This window comes from Ursus americanus, chromosome 28 (assembly GCF_024610735.1).
Source record: "Ursus americanus isolate L20-20 chromosome 28, mUrsAme1.1.p, whole genome shotgun sequence".
In the NCBI taxonomy this organism is placed as follows: Eukaryota; Metazoa; Chordata; class Mammalia; order Carnivora; family Ursidae; genus Ursus; species Ursus americanus.
Genome location: NC_142154.1, coordinates 4,784,786 through 4,804,791, shown reverse-complemented (window position 1 = coordinate 4,804,791; position 20,006 = coordinate 4,784,786). Strand labels below are relative to the sequence as shown.

The 20,006-nt window shown below is 42.9% G+C and overlaps 1 protein-coding gene across 1 annotated transcript in view; it reads right to left on the bottom strand.

Moving 5' to 3' along the window:
* Window positions 1-16,051, bottom strand: part of IQGAP1 (IQ motif containing GTPase activating protein 1) — a 99,823-nt gene extending 83,772 nt beyond the window's left edge. Inside the window, exons 1-2 of the mRNA XM_045813176.2 lie at window positions 15,892-16,051; window positions 14,049-14,148 (exon numbers count right to left, since the gene is read on the bottom strand). Of these exons, the coding sequence (XP_045669132.1) occupies window positions 14,049-14,148; window positions 15,892-15,946 (155 nt within the window). The 5' untranslated portion in view covers window positions 15,947-16,051. The remainder of the gene's footprint in view (window positions 1-14,048; window positions 14,149-15,891) is intronic.
* Between the last annotated feature and the right edge of the window lie 3,955 nt (window positions 16,052-20,006).

Here is a 20,006-nt window from a genome sequence, read left to right as displayed (position 1 = left end):
AACTGACTATGAACACGCCCCAAATTCTTACTTGAAATAGTCCCTCAAATCCATTATTCTGGCAAAAAACAGCATTTCCCAAACCAATATATTCTGGAACAGGGGTGCCTGTTCTGGAACCAGGTGGCTAAGTCAGTTAAGAACTGGACTCTTGGTTTCGGCTCAGGTCTTCATTCTGGGTCCTGAGATCCAGCCCTGCAACTGGCTCTGTGCTCAGTAGGGAGTCTGCTTGAGGTTCTCAGTCTCCCTCTGCCCCTTGCCCCACTTACGCTCTCACTCCCTCCCTCTTTCTAAAATAAGTAAATGAAATCTTAAAAAAAAAAAACAACTCTAGAACACCAGTCCTAAGAAATATGGTCTGTGAGAAGAGTATGATAATAAACTAGGTTTGAGAAATATTGCCTACACTATCTTCTCCCTTGAAGAGTCAGAATTTACAGCCCATGATAAAGAGTCTATATAATCCACAAGTTAAATAATCTGTTTAATTTGGCTTAATCCATAATTTCTGAAATTTGACCACTAAACCCTTTCTTTCTTAGTGTCACAGCACTCATTAATAGAATACACCTCAAGAGTGATCTAGAAAGTCAGCCACAGAGTTTTCAACTCCTGAATTGTACTCTCCTTTAACACAAAGAATAAATTGTTAGTTTGGCAAGTTGATTCATCTCTTCACAGTATATATGCCAAAGCTGTTAATCTAAAACCTGTTTTCTCAATGCCAGCTTCATTACACACTGTTTATCTTTTTTTATGGCACAATACAACTTGCTTGAAAGTACTCTGGAAAATTCCAGCCAATTTGTCTTAAATGATCTTTTTATGTTTCAGAAATCTCAACAGCTGAACCTGTCTTGCTCTGAAAAAAAAAAAAATTAAGATCTCAATTCACAGACTAGAGAGCATGGCAAACTCGAGAGCACATTTCATGAGAGAGCCATACTGACGCTCAATATTTATTATCCAAACATCATCTAGAGAAAATAAATAAATAAAGCAGGATCTCTACCTCACTCCTCACATCAAAAATAATTCAAAATGGATCAAAGGGTTACATGTTAAAAAATCTTTACATCGTATAAATACTAGAAGCAAGCACAGGGGAATGTTACTATATATTATCAGTATAAATAAGGGCTCTCTAAAATGATATAAAGCCTAAAAGCCAAAAATTTTTAAAAATTATAAAATCAAACATGTTTTAAAATTCTAAATTATTTTTAAAAATAATAAAATAAAATTCTAAATTATTTTTAAGACCTTAAAGTCAAAAGTTAAAGGGAAAGCTGGATTATTTACTCCACATATAGCATCCAAAGAGTCAATTCCCACAATATATAAAGAGCTCCTACAAATCAGTAAGAAAAGCCAGTAACATGGGGCACCTGGGTGGTTCATCGGTTAAGTGTCTGCCTTCAGCTAAGGTCATGATCCCAGGATAACCCCACATCGGCCTCCCGGCTCAGCGGGGAGTCTGCTTCTCCTCCTGCCCCTCAACTCACTTGTGCTTGCTCTTTTGCACTCTCCCCCTCAAATAAATAAATAAAATCTGAAAAGAAAAGCCAATGACTCAACAGAGAAATGAGCAAAGGATTCTACTGTAACAGTTGACAGAAAAGGAAATACAAATGGCTTTTAAACACATGTAAAGATGCTTAGGGATGCCTGGCAGGCTCTGTCCATAGAGCATGTGACTCATTATCTCATGGTTTTAAGTCCAAGCCCTACATTGTGTGTGGAGCCTACCTTTAAATAAATAAACAAATAAATAAATAAAAATTTAATAAGAATTTTTAAAAAAAGATGCTCAGCTTCACTCAAAATTAGATAATCTGAAAATGAAACTACAACGAAATACCATTTTCACCCACAAAATTCGCAAATATTCAAAAAACTATCAATACTCCAGGTTGGTAAAATTATGGGTAAAGCAGCCCTCTCATATACTGAGGATGGTACAACCGAAACACAGAGAAAGTTGACAATACTTATCAAAACTAAATGCACACATTCCCTTTGATTCCAAAATTCCACTCTTAGAAATGTATCCTACAAGAATGCTCACAAGTGCAAGACGGCAAACATACGAAGTTGCTAACGACAACACTGTAACAGCAAAGCTGGGGGGAAATGTGCACTGGCAGATTAAATCTATACCCTGAACAACTACTGGGCAACTGTGAAGACAAACACGGGCACTCTCACGTCCCCACAAGGAGTTAAGTCCCAAGATGCAAAGCAGAGTGCATAGCGCACTATAGTTTCTGAACAAGGAAATAAGTGACTTCTATCTGTGTGCACTGAATATTGAAGCACACATATGCCTAACAGTGGTTCCATCTGGGGAAAAACTGGGGGGCTGAGACACAGACTTTTTTCCCCCCTGTATACCCACCCTAGCAGAGCCTCTAAGTAACGGGTTCATGTATTATATATTTTTTAATGATTAAGTTTTATTTTTTATTTTTTTTTAATATTTTATTTATTTATTTGACAGAGAGAGACAGCCAGCGAGAGAGGGAACACAAGCAGGGGAGTGGGAGAGGAAAAAGCAGGCTTTCAGCGAAGGAGCCTGATGTGCAGCTCGATCCCAGAACGCTGGGATCACGCCCTGAGCCAAAGGCAGACGCTTAACGACTGAGCCACCCAGGCGCCCCAAGAAAAAAGTTTTAATCAAAAAACTAAAATCTGCCTAAAAAATATTTTTGTGTGGGAATTCTCAAGTTTTTAAAAGAAAACCCTCAAAGTCAAACCACTGCTTAGCACTACCAATTCAATGATTAAGAAACACTGTCCAAACTAATGACAGAACAGTATGCTTTAGGGGCAGAAAAACATTTTGTTACAAGAATCCTGTAAGTAGTAAGTAAATTTTGTTTCCTTTTAGCTGTTCTAAAGGTCATCTGATCTGCATATGTTATTGGGGGGGGGTTGTTTGTTTGTTTGTTTTTATGTAACAGAGAGAGCACAAGCAGGGGGAGCAGGCAGCGGAGGCAGAGGGAGAAGGAGGCTCCTTGCTGAGCCAGGATCCAATGCAGGACTCCATCCCAGGACCCCGGGATCACAACCTGAGCTGAAGGCAGACGCTTAAACGACTGAGCCACCCAGGCACCCCGCTTATGTTATTTGTAATGAAATGACTGGCTACACTGTAAAGCTTTTTCTATTTAAATTATTTTTATATCATTCTTCTATAATAATCATAGGTTTTTCCTCCTTCTTTTCAATTTTTCCTTTTCTAATTTTGCCCCATTCCCTCCTTTTATACTTCAGTTCCTTCTGCTTCCGTTTTTAGGAATACTAATTAATCCAGTTCAAGAAAATATTTTTATTTTCATGTGGCCAATTAATGATCCCTAGAAACAGGTGGATACTTTCTACCTTCTGGATAAATACCCATCACAATAATAGTATTTTCCTTCCGCTACAAAAGTCTCACAATTTAGCCTAAAGCCAGCATCCTCAGTCCCCAAACATCTACCCCAACAGAAGCCAAGCCCTGGCTGGCAGCTGCCTCTCCAATGCTCCTTCTGCTTTTCGTTATGATTTCCAATGAGTCAACAGGAAGGTATTCTGAGTAAAGAAGAAATAGAGGCCTTTAGACAGGACTTTCCTCCACCCACAACACCAAAAAATACAGCTCTTGCCAAACGATCCTAGGCAATTTCCAATCCAATTTGCCACTCCTGTCTGCATGAGGTCATTATCTAAAAAACAAGCAACTGGGAAGAAGAAATGCCTTTCTAAGCTGAATCAAAAGCAGATACAAGGTTATGAACAAGAAAACCAACTGGGAACTCTCTGGCCTCCCCAGAGTCCCCATATTTTACTGTATCATCTCTACTGGATCCATTTCCACTTCAGGGAAATAGTCTTAGTGAGCAAGAGTTAGGTCAAAAAAGTTAAACATATACATTTATCAAAGACCAGTATTGTATTTCTAGACACCTATAAAAATCACTTCACTTAGATTTTATGTTTATCATATATTTTTTTTAGATTTTACTTTTTAAGTCATCTCTACACCCAACATGGGGCTCAAACCCACGACCCTAAGATCAAGAGTTGCACGCTCCACTGACTGAGCCAGCTGGGCGGCCCTAGGTTTACTACATCTCTCAAAGCATGAATTAATCTTTTACCAATCAACATTTAACAGCTACTTACATACGTGCATCACTATCTTTAGCTCTGCACTGAATAAAGAGAGTATAAGACAGAGTACAACACTCTAGTTAGACACAAAGATACGAGACAAAGCAAAACAAAACGAGACATGAGACAAATGGGAGAACTGTCCTTGTACAGTCAGAGCAACAGGCCAGAGACTGCAGTTAGTGGCAGGCAGGTGCTGACACTACCTCGCCTGTCACACAGCCTGGTAATTAATATCTCTGGGAACCAGCTGACTTAAATGGTGGACTTAAATGTTGTCCCTTCTGAGCCAATAGAGGCTGCCAGAACCAGTACTGGTGTCGCACAGAGCTGGGCTCGGAACCGCACAGTTACAAGACCGTCAGACAAAGAATACTAATTCATTTTCTTCCCTCTTTAAAATAAAAATAATGCCTAGCTCACAGTCGTGCTGTGTATCAAGTACACCATCATTCTGCTTCATTATCGGCAGTGACTGTCGCTGTCAGTATTTTTAGAAGCAGCAGGACTGCAGTGGCAGACTGACCTGGTAAGGTACTTGGCAAACCTGAAATCCGGATCTACCACTTACTAGATGGGCAAGTCAGCCTCTAGAGCTTTGCTTTCCTTTCTGTTAAACGTAGATAAGAATACGCACCTCATAGGGCTGCAAGAAGAGCTGGTCAGACAACACATATAAAGTGCTTAGCACGGTGCTTCGAGTATAATAAGTGCTCAATAAACGGTCCAGAGGATGACAACGAAGCAGCAGAGGAGGACAATGATCTTGGGGCAGAGAGAAAATATCTTCTAGCATGACGTCCTTGCAAATTGCAGGGTTGGGTTTTGGGGTTTTGGGGTTTTAGTTTCCTTTTAGCTGTTGTAAAAGTATCTTAAGTATTGAGGTTTCTGTAATAAAATGCCTTATTAAAAAATAACAAAGTAATTCTTCCCGACACAGAATTAGAAGAAAAAAAAATTTAAAACAACATTCAAGCTTAAGCAAGTAAACTTTTTCTTCAAAGTAAAACATTAACCAGATCTTCCACTTGTTGTATGTTTAAGATGTTTGATTCACACACTGTCAAGGCACAGTGTGTGAGGGCATCAATGAAGGCACAGGGATCAATCAGAGTTCCAGGAGCTCCTCTAGAAGAAAAATCAAGTGGCAGAGTCCTGAATCCATCAGGTAGGCAACAGAACCTCTGCATTCAAGTGGCACTTCACTCAGTTTGCTCAAAGATACGGTCTCTAGGCAACCAAGTCCCAAATTTTAAACAAACAGCCCCAGTCAGATGAATCACTTCCGGATGGTCTCACTTTGCGTACCAGCACTTTCTTACACAAATACTTCCTGTGAAGGGGTTTATTTAGCAGCTCCACTGGGAACAGCTAGGAGTCCGTCAAATACCACATGGCTTAAAAATGTTCAAAACAGGTCCTGCCACCAACAGCTATCGCCAAATCGCTTAACTTTGAAGCAGTAGAAATTGTGCAGAAATCAGAGACAGGTCACCATGCAAAGCCAGAAAATTAAATTCCTAGAATATGCCAACCTAGGCCCTCAAATATATTTTTACTATTTTTTCATTGGGAACATTATTATTTTTTTTAAAGATTTTATTTATTTATTTGAGAGAGAGACAGCCAGCGAGAGAGGGAACACAAGCAGGGGGAGTGGGAGAGGAAGAAGCAGGCTCCTAGTGGAGGAGCCTGATGTGGGGCTCGATCCCAGAGCACCGGGATCATGCCCTGAGCCAAGGCAGACGCTTAACGACTGCGCCACCCAGGCGCCCCGGGAACATTAAAATATATAAACACAATTGTTACTCTGACCTCAAAGACCAGAAGAAATATATGCCAAATTCGATCAAACGAATGGCCCACTTAGCCCAGTTAGACTTTCCCAACCTTGACTGGTAGACAATCCATACACTTAGCTGGTCAGTTAACACTGGTTTCCTGTGGTCACACCCACTCCAAGACCTACTGAAAATAAGAGGAACTGGTAAAGTATTTAACCCAACTTTTGGCTGCAACCTCCTTTTTTTCTGCCTGAAAAGAATGCTATATGTGTCACACTATTCTTCATGAACTAATTAGAGACCATTTCATCTATTAACGAGAACAGAAAGGGAAAAGGAGTTAACAGTCCAAAATGAAAACTGCTTGCACAGGACAAAGCAACTACCATTAACAGAACCAGGAAAAAAATCAAGACCTTAGAAAATCAAGTTAGTAAAATCAGAAGGTAGACGTGAGATGCCTATCCAGAATGTTGATTTAACATAAATAGACAAAATGAAGAACAGCCATAAAACAAACTATATAGATTTAACCTACCAACAGGTACCCCAAGACAGAACTAATAAATTAGAACCAATTATTAAAGGTTTAACAACTTCCTAGAGCTAAAACAAAAAAGATAACATAAATCAAGAGTCTCCACATTACAGTCAAAATTACTAAGCCAACATCAACTCTAACGCGTAACTCAAGGAAACTTAGAGAAACAACAATTTCTCAAGTTTCAAATCATGAAAAATTGTAAAAAAAAGAAAAAAAAAGTTACTTGTCATGGAGCTACAATCAAGTTAGCTTCATTTAGAAGTTCCTCAGTAAGTACAAGAAAATGAAGCCCTACACATTTTCTCAAGAAAAATGAAATATAGGGGCACCCGGGTGGCTCAGTAGGTTGAGTGTCAGACTTTTGGTTTCCACTCTGATAGTGGGACTGCGCCCCGGGGCAGGCTCCATGCTCAGCGGGAAGTCTGCTTGGGAGTCTCTCTCTCTCTCTCCCTCTGCTCCTCCACCCACAAAATAAATAAATAAAATCTTTAAAAAAAAAAAAAAAGAAGGAAAATGAAATATACTTCGCCATGAAAGAATAGAGTCTAAAAACAGAACTATACAAAATTTAATATTTGACAAAGTAGATATCAATTGCTAATAGCTAGAAAAAAAGATTGTGGGTTATTTTTTCTGTTGTTTTTTGTTTTTATTTGACACAGAGAGAGCTTGAGGTGGGAGTGGAGGCAGAGGGAAAGGGAGAAGCAGACTCCTTGCTGAGGGGGCGGGGGGGGGGGGGGGGGGCTCAATCCCAGGAGATCATGACCTGAGCCAGAGGCAAAAGCTTAAGCCACCCAGACGCCCCAAGATTGCTTTTAAATGACAGAATAATTTAGAAACACCATGAGATTTAAAGACCTAGATTTCTTAAAAAACAAAAAACCATTAAATCAAAGAAAAGCCAACAATATAAACTTTACATTTTAGCAGGTTTTAGAGAAATTAAACTATCTAGGCTTTGAATTGATAGAAGAAATTACAAAGAGAAAGATTTAACACCTAAACTGCATAAAATTTAAAACTTCTGTACAGGGGCACCTGGCTGGCTGTCAGTGGAGCATGGAACTCTAGATTTTGGGATTGTAGGTTGGAGCCCCACAATGGGTGTGGAGATCACTTAAAAATAAAATCTTCCAGGGGCGCCTGGGTGGCTCAGTCTTTAAGCGTCTGCCTTCGGCTCAAGGCATGATCCCCGTGTTCTGGGATCAAGCCCCACATCGGGCTCCTCCACTGGGAGCCTGCTTCTTCCTCTCCCACTCCCCCTGCTTGTGTTCCCTCTCTTGCTGGCCGTCTCTCTCTCTCTGCCAAATAAGTAAATAAAATCTTCAAAAATAAAAATATAAATAAAAAATAAAATAAAATCTTCCCCCCAAAATTAAAATAAAATAAAATTTCTGTACAGTGAAAAAAACAAATAAAACGGAAAATTAAGAGAAAATGTTGGTAGTAAATACAACATAGGGTTGATGTCCATATAAGACAGCTCATGAAAGTTAACAACATCCTGACCCCACTAGACAAACGTCATCAACAATTTGCATAATAAAATAAAACTGATAAACAGGTACGTGGGGAAAATGTTTAAACTATCCATCAATCAAAGCAATATGATCTTAAACTGGAATAGCCTAAATAAATTATGGATGTTATGTAACCACTGAAAATAGTAATTAAGACAATACAGCAATTTAAAAACCTAAATTTGTAAATGCAACTATCTAAAAATGATGTAGAGTTTTTCCTTCTACTTAAGCCCTTCCTTTTTTATTATAAAATTCATGATCGTTGTAAAAAGCGTTTTAAATATACCAAAAGGTACTAAAATAAAAAGGAACAGTCTTCTCACACCCTCCACCCCCACTCCACTCCCTAGAGGTATCCTCTATTTCTGGCGTTTCCTTCCAAACAAAAGCTTAAGTCTGAAGTGAAAAACTAGGGCTACCAACCTTTAGGACTTTGAAAGTGCCCAGATCATTCTCCAGAAATGTTTATTAATACCTCATCATCTTTGTATTAAATCTGCTTTTGCCCCAGGGACCAGGATAAACAATACATCTACTGAGTGCCTACCGTATCTCAGACACTGTGCCGGGCACGTAACCCTCACAGCACCTCCGTAAGCTACAAGGGCATCTCCGTTCTGCGAAGTTCAAGCTTAGGTTCACTCCCTCAGGTTAAACAACTTACAAAACCAGAATCAGAACTCACACCTGCCAAAACTGAAAGTCCTCATTCTTTGCACTTCACGTATCTCAACAGTCAAGATTTTAAAAACGTTTTGTTCAGACTTTTAAAATGTCTATTTCATTTAAGTTTAAGTATTATGAGACTATAGTCATATGACTTTTCTTAGTACTTAGTGCTTAGTACCAACGATAGCTGACTACCTAATATATACCAGATTACTCTCCACGTTTTTTTTTTTAAAAGATTTTATTTATTTGTCAGAGTGAGAGAGAGAAAGAGCACACTCACAAGCAGGGCGAACAGCAGGCAGAGGGAGAAGTAGGCTCCCCACTAAGCAAGGAGCCGGAGCAAGGACCCTGGGATCATGACGTGAGCCGAAGGCAGAGGCTTAACTGACTGAGCCACCCAGGCATTCCTACTTTCTACTTTTTTTAATTGTAACTTTTGCTAAGTGTCTCAGCTACACCACGGTAAAAAGCAGTAAAAGATTTTTTCAGCCACACTAGGAGCTAATCCTCCCATTTGTAACATTATTACCATGTGCAAAAGCACTCTTAGTTTGAATAACTTTTAACAAATACACTTTATTTATTTATTTATTTATTTATTTATTTATTTATTTATTTAACAGAGAGAGAGAGAGAGAGAGAGAGAGAGAGAGAGACAGCCAGCGATAGAGGGAACACAAGCAGGGGGAGTGGGAGAGGAAGAAGCAGGCTCCCAGTGGAGGAGCCCGATGTGGGGTTCGATCCCAGAACGCTGGGATCACGCCCTGAGCTGAAGGCAGACGCTTAACGACTGAGCCACCCAGGCACCCCCAACAAATATACTTTTAAATGCAACCAACTTCTTACCACTGAGTCTATCCAAGGCAGGTGCACCAAGGTAAGTTTCAGAAAAGAGAATAGATGTTTTCTTGTCTGTGTCATCATTTTAAGAGTTAAGACTAGGGATGCATGGGTGGCTCAGTCAATTAAGTATATGGGGGGAGCCTGTTTCTCCCTCTCCCTCAGCCTGCCACTTCCCTGCTCATGCTCTCTGTCAAATAAATAAATAAAATCTTAAAAAAAAAAAAAGAGTTAAGACTAAAGCCCACCCCATACTTCACTTTAATAATTATGAATATACGAACGTACCCAGCTTGAAGTCAAAAGTTCCATTAAGTAGCTACATTTATGTGGCCCCCTTACTCACACAGGGCCTCAGGAGGCAATTAAATTAGCTTTCTCATCTATAATAGGAGAACATGGGTCAACCTCTTAAAAATGAAGTGATATTCCTCCATTTGAGAATTCTAGAACCTGGGGGGGCAAGCTGTTCCTCTGAGCCACCTCACCTACCCATTTTTTATTTTCTTGCCTAATCTTAAATGTCTTTAACATGTTTTCAAGATCACCATGTGCCAGCCTGGATATATCCAGATGTTACTGGAATTCTGATCCGATAAAGAGAAGAGATCTGAAGAGCCCATCCTGTTCAATGCCAACAACAAAGACATGCACAAAAGAGAATTTGTTCTTAAGAACGGATTTCTTTTCAGGATACTTTTTCAATTCCACTAAATTACAGAAAGAAGAGGGTCTCTATCTAGTGCTAAGCTCTTGTTAATCCCGTGTCGTCTCTGACAGTCTCCAACCAGCCAGAGCCCCTACCTCCCCTTCTACAAGGGAGCAGGGATGTCCTGCCCCTTCAGCTGGGGTATGGTCACAGCAAGAGGAAGGTGGCCCATGAGAGCAAGCCTCCAAAAGAAGGAATGCTTCATCGTCAAACTGGAAGACTGCTGGGATTACTCTTTTTACTGTGACCTTTAACCTAACTGAATAGATATTCTCCTCACCTGCAGACTGCCTGTTCTGCCGGGCCCGATGTGTTCTCTTCCTGTGGCTGCTCACGTGGACATTCCGACCTTTCCCCCTATTACTTCCTCCTGACCAAGAGTCAAGCACCAATCATACCTCATGTACTTAAATTTTACCTCCCTCGACCAAGTGAAAGTGTTACCTCTACCATACAACTGCTCCTTAGCCAAAGCAACTGTAAAGCACAATCAGAACCAGCAAAAAGATAAAATTAAACCCACATTAAAAGTCCTTGGTCTGCCCTGCAGTCGTTAGCAAAAAGCCCTAAATCCTCAGATGATATTTTATTACCTTCCCTTTTAAAGCTACTCTCCAAAAAATAGGAAAAAGCAGAATCTCTATATTCTCTTTTTTCCAACCACTCCCAATGCACACTTTTACGGAACCACTCCTAAATTTTCCCACTTAACCTTTGAGGAAAACACAAACCCACACCCACAACACACTGTCATCTCTCTACAAACACCCTTACACTCACTGTCTCCACGCACTCAAATTCACGCTCTCTACACAATCTCCTCTCTTCTCACGAAAGAGCTCTATTACAGGTACGGGAGAAAATGGAGTGCCCTAGGATACACAATGGAGCCACTGTACTAGAAGGGAGAGCTTTTAGTGGGAGGAGTACCGGTATTATAAATAGAACTAAAGAGGGGAACCTTTTCTCCCTTGGATCTCTCTGATCTTTCTTCCTGGACTTGGAAGGGGTGTAAATTCCAGACCCTGGGGCTCCTCCAACTTGGGAGGCGCGGAGGTTGTGAAGGAAACAGGATGGGGGCCAATCTGAAAAGGCAAACTGGACTCTCGCTAGAGGGGAAAGTGGGGCCCTAGCAGCACATGAAGTAGAGCCCAGCTCACCAGGGCAGGAAACACAACGGGAGCTGAAGCCCCAGCTAATACGGAAGGGCATGTGATTTGTCTGTGGTTTACCTCAAACACTTTTTAGGGGTGGCAGCAGCCACTTCAGATGGCCAGTAGGGATGTCAGTCTTCTTTTCTCTGCAGGACATCCCCAGGCTTCTTCCTAGCCCTCTCTGGTACTGAAATCTAAATACACGCTTCCAAAGTTGATTTTCTAATCGAAGCTTTAAACAACAACAGCCACCACCACCGCATCCTGTGATTGCCTCCATAAAATAAACCAGGCACATTTCCACGATGCCAGGCCAAGAGGGCAATATGCCACTATTATACCGTTCCTTATAACCCAAAGCATAAAAAATAAAGAGTATCACAAATGTCTCACTGCCTTGGTCGTTTCCCAAGTTTGCAAAAGCGTCCAAATAAAAAACCCTCCAGGTTATGATGGATGTTAAAGGAAATAGGCTACTTTTCTATTCTGGGAAAAACCCGTGACAGAAAAGAAAGCACCCCAGAGTAGGTGGAAATGTGCCTTGCTACTACAGCACTCGGAGAAGGAAATGTGACTGACAGAAAGCACCATTCTGGTCAGGCTGTCATAACCCAGGCCAAGGCTGAGTTCTAAAAGCCTTTTAAATCTTGCTTCTCAAGTAACAGGGCCCATCGGAACCACTGGAAGCACTTAAAACATACAGGTTAGTCTAGACCCTCCAGCCCAGATTACTGAACCCGAATCTCTGTGGTAAGGCCCAAATACCTGCATTTTTAAGTTCAGGTGATCTAACATACACACTGGGTAAGAGCCACTGTATGAATTGAAATTTTTTTTTTTTTTTTTTTTGGAGAGAGAGAGATAGCACGAGCAGTGGGGAGGGGCAGAGGGAGAGGGAGAAGCAGGCTCCCACTGAGCAAGGAGCCCTATGGGGAGCTAGATCCCAGGGTCCATGACCTAAGCCTAAAGCAGATGCTTAACTGACTGAGCCACCAGGGGTCCCTGAATTGATTTAAAACAAAAAACTATTGCTCAGTCAAGAAAACTACAAGTAGACCATGCAAACTCAGGCTTTGCTGTCCTCGCTGAAATGAAAGTGTTAAAGCAGAGGAGTAGCTGAACTACATTAGTGGTAGCAAGGGAGTGGCAGCCAAGACACCCTCTGTTAAAAGGGAATTTTACTGTGGAAACCCAAGATTAAAACAAAAGCAGAACTGCTTCAGATGGGGGAAGGAAGGGAACTGGGGTTCTTCCCTCTCATTCCTAGGTCATCTCAACAGAGATACCAAAGGCTTCACAGAGCACAAGATGGTCTCTCAGATACCAGCTGCAGCTTTCAGATTCTTTGACCTTCCAAAACTAGATCTAGTCCACGGTTTAAGTAACAGAGGACCTAATATCCACCCCCTCCCCACGGGGCCCTTACAAACTTTGTATGAGAAACATCCCATTTTCTAATTACACATTCACTTCCTGCTGTCTAACCTTCTATTCAGAAAAACAAGTGTTATTATCATTCTCCCCACCTATATCACCACTAATCCCCTCCTCCCAGTCTAAAGGAAAAGCTTTAAAGCTCAGAAAAGTAGCCTGGATTCCAGACACCTAAAGCATGTTAGAGGCAACACCAGGAACAGAAAAAAGGAAAATGGGACCAGGGAGGGACACAAAAGGGACTCCAACTGTGTCTTTTGAGAGAAAAAGGAAAAGGGCTAACACTTGTAACTTCAGGAATACGAGGATGTTTGTTGTATTGTTCTCTGGACTTGCCTATAGTGTTTTAAAATTTTCAGAATTAACCAAACCAAACAAAAATACTCTTGTTTATTAGCACCATCTGAAACATCCCTGATTTTCATTAGACTCATCACAAATACCTCTTGCTATCCCATGCTGGCCTTTTCCACCGAAGCTCACATATAGGAAACATGATCTGTAATTACATCTATCTGCCCTGGGGCCTTGCAAAGGAACACAAGCAACAAAACGAAAGAAATGAACCACTGATAGCAAACTGACACTCTAAGAATAAGACCACAAGGTCTTGGAGCATCTGAAAAAAGGAAAACTGCCCTTATACGTTCATTTCACAAAGAATGCAGAGGATGCCGACTCTGGTAAACTTTGAATATTGCCACATGGATGGGCTTATTCCCAGAGCACTACCAAGAGGAAAATGAATCCAATTCATATATAAATCAAAACTAGTGAAGAACCAGTGAAACATTAAGGCCAAGAACTTCAAACTTCAAAAATGCTATTTCTGGGGCGCCTAACTGGCTCAGTCATAAAGCATGTGACTCTTGATCTCAGGGTGCTGAGTTCAAGCCCCATGTTGGGTGTGGAGCCTACTTTAAAAAAAAAAAAAAGTTTCGAAAAAAACCAAAACTGCTATTTCTCCCCTATAGCTGGCAGTGCCCAAAACATGCATCATAAGCACAAAACCAAACAACACAAATCTGGAAATTTTTCAGAATAGGTAAGTGCCCATCAGAGAGTTTCACAAGAAACTGCCATCAAGGCTACTTGCTCCCATGAATTCTACCTATACTTACTCCTTCAAACCACCAGCCTCCTACAGTCACACCTACAACACATTCAAAGAGATTTTTATCTGCGTTCACACCATAACAGCTCCCTCCTCTCCAGCCGGCCAGTCTTTACCTCTTTGCTTCTTCCAAATGACAAAGGTACTCATAAGCCACATTCTGACGTCTCCTCTCATCCATCTCCTCGGCAGTGAGTCTCTCATTATCCAGCACAGCTAAAACATGAAAGAAAGAATGTAAACACAAGAATCTGTAACCTTTCTGAGTGATAAAGATAAAAGAATGCCACAGCATCAAATTCCTGTTAGCCACCTAGAGAGGCAGGGTAACCTGTGGACGTGTGGACAGCCAGGTATACTGCAGTGACTTTCCTGAAACAGGAACTATGGGGTTTCAACTACCTTCGTCTTACCCTTTTTAAAAGTGTGATAACATAAACATTATTTACAATATAAACAATAAATTTTATTGTTTCTTGAAAAATACTGAGTTGAGATTTTGGCCCAAATTTGTTCTGGTCTATCTGCCAGACTCTAAATACAGAGCTGATCATGTTGTTTTCCCTTTTTTATTAATAACCAAAGCCAACAGTCACTGAGAACTAAGTGGCAGTGATTGTGCTAAGCATTTTACATGCATCCTCTCACTGAAGCCCCACAATAATCCTGTGATTATCGCTCCCGTTTTCCAGATGAAGAAACAGGCTGGGTGATCTTAGCTCCACCGCTAAGAAGTACTTGGACTGGATTCAATCCCAGGCAGTCTGTCTCAATCTGACTTCTTCATGGGCACCCAGGGTATGCCTCCAAACTCCAAATTCCTTGGGATGGCACTCAGGCCTTTCCCAATTTGGCCCTTACTTTTGGAAACTCTTCTCCCTCTCCCTGCCCCTCCTCCTCCCACCACTGTGCCCTTCTACCCTTCAAGACCTTAATTCACGCTTTTTCCTGAAGTTTCCTCTCTGACCCCACCCTGCCCTGTCGAACTCTACATCCTTCAACGCTCCGTTGAAATGTGGCTACCTGTGTTCACACCGCCTTCCCCCAAGCCCCTCCTCCTCACCCACCCTACTGCTTTTGCCTGGCTGGCTCAGCGCCTTTTATCTTTATTACACCTTACCATCGTTAGGTTGTACACCTGTCCCTCTCTGATTAAAAGGTTCTTGGAAGGCAGGGCCTGGTCTTACTCATCTTTAATTTCACAAAGTGACACAGTACCGTACACATAACTGTTGAGTGAAATTATCCTAAAAACGGACCATTATTCCGAGAATATAAACTAAAAACAAAATCTCAGGATTCCAAAGGATTCTCCTTCGGCCAGTGGTATAGCTCTCGTTCCTACGGTTCAATGACGTCCCATGGACAGCTACAGAAAATGAGGTTCAGAAAATGAGGAAGTCATAGGGTTGGGGTTTTTTTTTTTCTTTCTTGTTTTAATTTTTGAAATTCTGACGAGGGAACTAAACCCGAGAAAGCTGAAGTGGCCCGCCCGGAGCCGCCTCTCTCTGCTGGCCTGGGGTCGGGCAGGTCCGCACCCGGGGTCCAGCTCACAGGCGGCAGTCGGGGCAGCGCCTCCCCGCCAAGCGCGAGCAGAGCCCCGGTCTCCGGGACACGCCCTGCCCCGGCCTCCTGCCACCTCACCCGAGGCCGTCCCCCCTTCAAATCTCGGCCGCGCCGGGAAGCGGGAGGCGCTGGGTGGGGCCCTCGGGTCGTGGCGCCCCCGCCCAGGCGAGGAGGCCGCCTGCGTCCTCGCCACCGCCTCGGACACCGCGCTGGGCGCCTCGCCGCCCGCCACCCCTCCCTCCCGCCGCCCGGCTAGGCCGGCTCTTCCGGGTCCGCGCGGCCCGCAGCCGCCCTGCCGCACCCTCCCGCCCGCCCGAGCCCCCGGGAAACCCGCGCCCCGGAGGCAGCGAGCCCGGCCCCGAAGCCCCAGTGCCGCAGAGCCCCCGCACTCACAGCCATAATGCGGCCGGGCCACGCCCAGTCCATCAACCTCGTCCGCGGCGGACATGGCGGCCGAGCCCGGGTCTCTACTGAGGAAGCGGTGAGACCTTGAAGGCGCGGACGGCGGCAGCTGCAGCTCCTGCAGAGTGCGCGGGCTGCCCTGCTCCCTGAGGCCCCGCCCCTCCGGCCCCGCCCCCAGGGCCCCACCCCGCGGGCCCCGCCCTGCCGCGCCGTCGGGAGCGGGCGTGGAGGAGGCGGGACCAGAGCCGGCCCGTCCCGCCCCTAGCCCCGCCCCGCGCAGCAACGCCCCCGGGAGGTGGAAGGAAGGAGGCGGAGCCCTCCAGCTCCTGGTGCTCCTGCTCCTCTCTGCTCAACCGGGAAGGCAGCCTCCGCCCTGGAGCCCCGCCCCGCGGGCCGCCGCCCCGTGGGCACGTCGGGGACAGAAAAGGCCGCCTTACTGAAGAAAAGCGGAATGTTCCTAAACCAGAGAGGAGGTTGCACGGAAGAAAAAGGTATTCCACAAGAAACAAAAGTTTATGGGCCGGGATTAAATTCAGCATTAAATAAATGCACATAAATGTTTGTAAAAAGTCTTGAAATAGAAAGCCCCGGCCCCCTCTTTTCTCCTGCCTACCGAACTAAACTCCTTTGCACCAAAGGGTTTGAGGAAGGCGTCCGTTGCGGTGGCCCAAAGTGTTCTTGTGGGACATAAGCAGGATCCATACCGCCACGGGGGATGCACGTCTGGCAGTCTCGCCTCGTCCCCTCCCAGGTTCGGCCGCAGACGCCGGATTCCAGCTGCTCAGCCCCCCTCCTGTTTGAGAAGTGGACGCTAAAGCAGAACCGTCCCAGCTTCCTTCCCTTGGTTTCCCTGCCTCTGTTCTTTGCAAGTTCTTCTTTTTTTAGGGGATTCTTTGCCCTTTTTAGGGATGCCCCTTCTCCTTATGGCTTGTGGCCTGCCCTTAAAATACTGGTATTCAACGGAATTCTGCCCTTAACCTCTTCCTTTTTTTCCTTTGCCAGCTCTTTCTCGGTATTTTTATTCCCGCTCACCTTAAACTGCTCAAGAGCTGTAAATGTACATCTCCAGACCAGACTTTAGAAGACTTGACTAAGTATTTTCAGCTGTGTAGTGGACATTTTCACCTGTAAATCCTCAGACACTTCAAATATAACATGTTGAACACTGACTGTTCCTGCTATCTTCTCTGTTAATAGAAGTGCTCCTTGGCCGTCAGGACACTCCAGGCTCCCTGCCTCACACCCTACATCCAGTCGGTATTCTGAAGTCCCTTGCTTTTGTCTCTATCCCCTCCGTCACTATATTGCTTAGACTGTCACCATCTCTATTCTCTCTTCTGCCAGCCGGCTGTCACCAGCATGTTCTTCCTAAAGTGCAAATGCCCTGCGTTCCTCCTTTTTACATCGTTTCCCTATTATTCCCTTCAGAATATGGCCCAAGTTCCTTAGCATGCCAAATAAGCCCCTTCACAGCCCGACTCCAGGCTTCTTCTTTCTTTTTTTTTAAGTAGACTGTGCCCCCAACGTGGGGTTTGAATTTAGGACCCTGAGATCAAGAATCCCATGCTCTCCAGACTGAGCCAGCCAAGCACCCTCTGACTGGAGACTTTTTGCTCTAGCCGTTTGCAATCTATTCTTCAAAATATTAAAGTTAGAAACTTGAAAACCTAGAACAAAACACCTTTCATTAAAAAACAGTCAAAGTTTTGGGGTGTGTGGGTGGTTCAGTGGGTTAAGCTCTGACTCGTGATTTTGGCTCAGGTTATGATCTTAAGGTCGTCAGACCCAGCCTCCTACCCCCACCCCACACTGGGGTGGGCCTGCTTGGTATTCTCTCTCTCCCCCTCCACCCTCAACCCCCTGCTGGTGCTCACTCTCATTCTCTCTCTCTCTCTCTCTCAAAAACTAATAAAACAGGCAAAGGGTTAATTTTTTACAAATTCCAAAGTTCTTAAACTGTCAAGTTCAGCTTAGAAATTTTATTATTCTACACCTAGCATATTTTACCAATCACTTTTCAGAAACTTTGAGCAATTTTTGATCCCATTCACAAACATAGTTAATTCAACATTTAAAATTATGTCTATAAACTTTATTAGGTTTCCTATTCAATTTCTTCAACTGTCTAACCTAGAAACTTTTCAAGGCTTAGCAATCCTTATAAATCAAACTTACAAATAAATGAATCTAAATTTCTCTTAGATGGCCCAGTTCTGTGCGCAAAATTAGTAAGATTTCAACCCTAAATCTTAAGGCCAAAGCTAACTCAATTATACATATGAAGCTGTCACTCTAATGAGCCAAATTTTCTTAAATATTCCAAGTGCAGGGGCACATGGCTGGCTCAGTTGGTAGAGCATATGATTCTTTTTTTTTTTTTTAAGATTTTATTTATTTATTTGACAGAGAGAGCACAAGCAGGGGGAGCAGCAGAGGAGAGGAAGAAGCAGCTCCCCCACTGAGCAGGGAGCCTGACTTGGGGCTCGATCCCAGGATCCTGGGATCATGACATGAGCCGAAAGCAGACACTTAACTGACTGAGCCACCCAGGCGCCCCACAGCATGTGATTCTTGATCTCGGGATCGTGAGTTGAAGCCCCATGTTGGGGGTGGAGATTACATTAAAAAATTAAAAATCTTAAAAAAAAATTGCAAGAGCATAAAATGTGAAATATGCACATATTTCTTCTTAAACCCAACCTATTAAACCCATAGTTTTAACCCCATTAAGCTCTCTGAGTTAAAAGGTACAGAGCTGCTGAGAAAGTTTCCAACCTAATTAAGATTACTTTTGATCAGAGGTTTCCACCAGACATAACTCCTGGACCTGCAAACTTTCAGAGCCATTCTTCTCACTGTGCCAACTGTCACGTTGAGCTTCTTTTCATATTATGTCATAGATTGCAAAACTTGTTATCTATTCTTCTGACCACTCTTAGAAATCTTCAAGTCCTACCCAGTTTATCTTTTGATTTTATATTATATATCTTGGCTTTTAAAATACATACATGTGTTTTTATTGTAGTTCTAAAGACCTTAGTAATGGATGGAATCCAAATACATAAATGTTTTTTCTAATGATAAAGGTTATGAATGTAGTGGGCTCGTGCACTTTTTTTTTTTTTTAAGTAAACTCTAGGTCCAAGGGCAGCTTAAACTCGTGACCCCAAGGTCAAGAGTTGGGTGCTCTACCCAGTGAGCCAGACAGGCACCCCTCGTGCATTCTTTCTTATTCCTGGGACCATGCAATTCTAACTGGTATTTAAATCAATATCCCATTGAATTTCAGGTATCTCACATAGTTTTATCTGATGGTCACAAATTAAGTCATTCTTCATAATTATAATAACTGAAAGGTACTGAGGCTTTACAGGACTAAGTATTTTGTATTTATTTTCTCATCTGAGTCTCATAATAACCCTACAAAGTAAGAATTTCCAGGAGTGCCTGGCTGGCTCAGTCAGTAGAGTAGAACTTACTTTAAAAAAAAAAAAAAAAGGATTGGGGCACCTGGGTGGCTCGGTTGGTTTAGTCTGACTCTTGATTTCTGCTCAAGTAATGATCTCAGGGTGCTAAGATCGAGCCTGGCCTTGGGCTCTGCACTGAGCATGGAGCCTGCTTAAGATCCTCCCTCTCCCTCTGCTCCTGCCCCCGTTAAAAAAAAAAAAAAAAAAAAAAAGAAAGAAAGAAAGAAAAGAAAAGAAAAGAAAAGAAAAGAAAAGAAAAGAAAAAGAGAACTACCATTATCTCCAATTTACAGATGAGAAATGGAGAACTAGTAATTCAACCAAAGCCACCTAGCAAGAGGCAGAGCTGGAACTCAAACGCCAGGTCTAATGACAAATCCCACATCCCTGGTCAATAAACACAAGATTCAGGGGAAAGCACATTAAGATCTTAACTGGCCCTTTAGTAGTTCTTGCCTATCAGAGTAGCAGTGTTTTGCTGGTTTTAATTGATACTGTTGGCAAAGGGGTGAAAAAGCGACCACCGTCCTGCACAGCTGGTTGGGCTAAACTGATACAATCGTTCTGAAGTCCAGTCTGGCATTATGCAGGTATCCTTCAACCAAGGAATCCCTCCCTTGGAATGTATCATAATGGAAT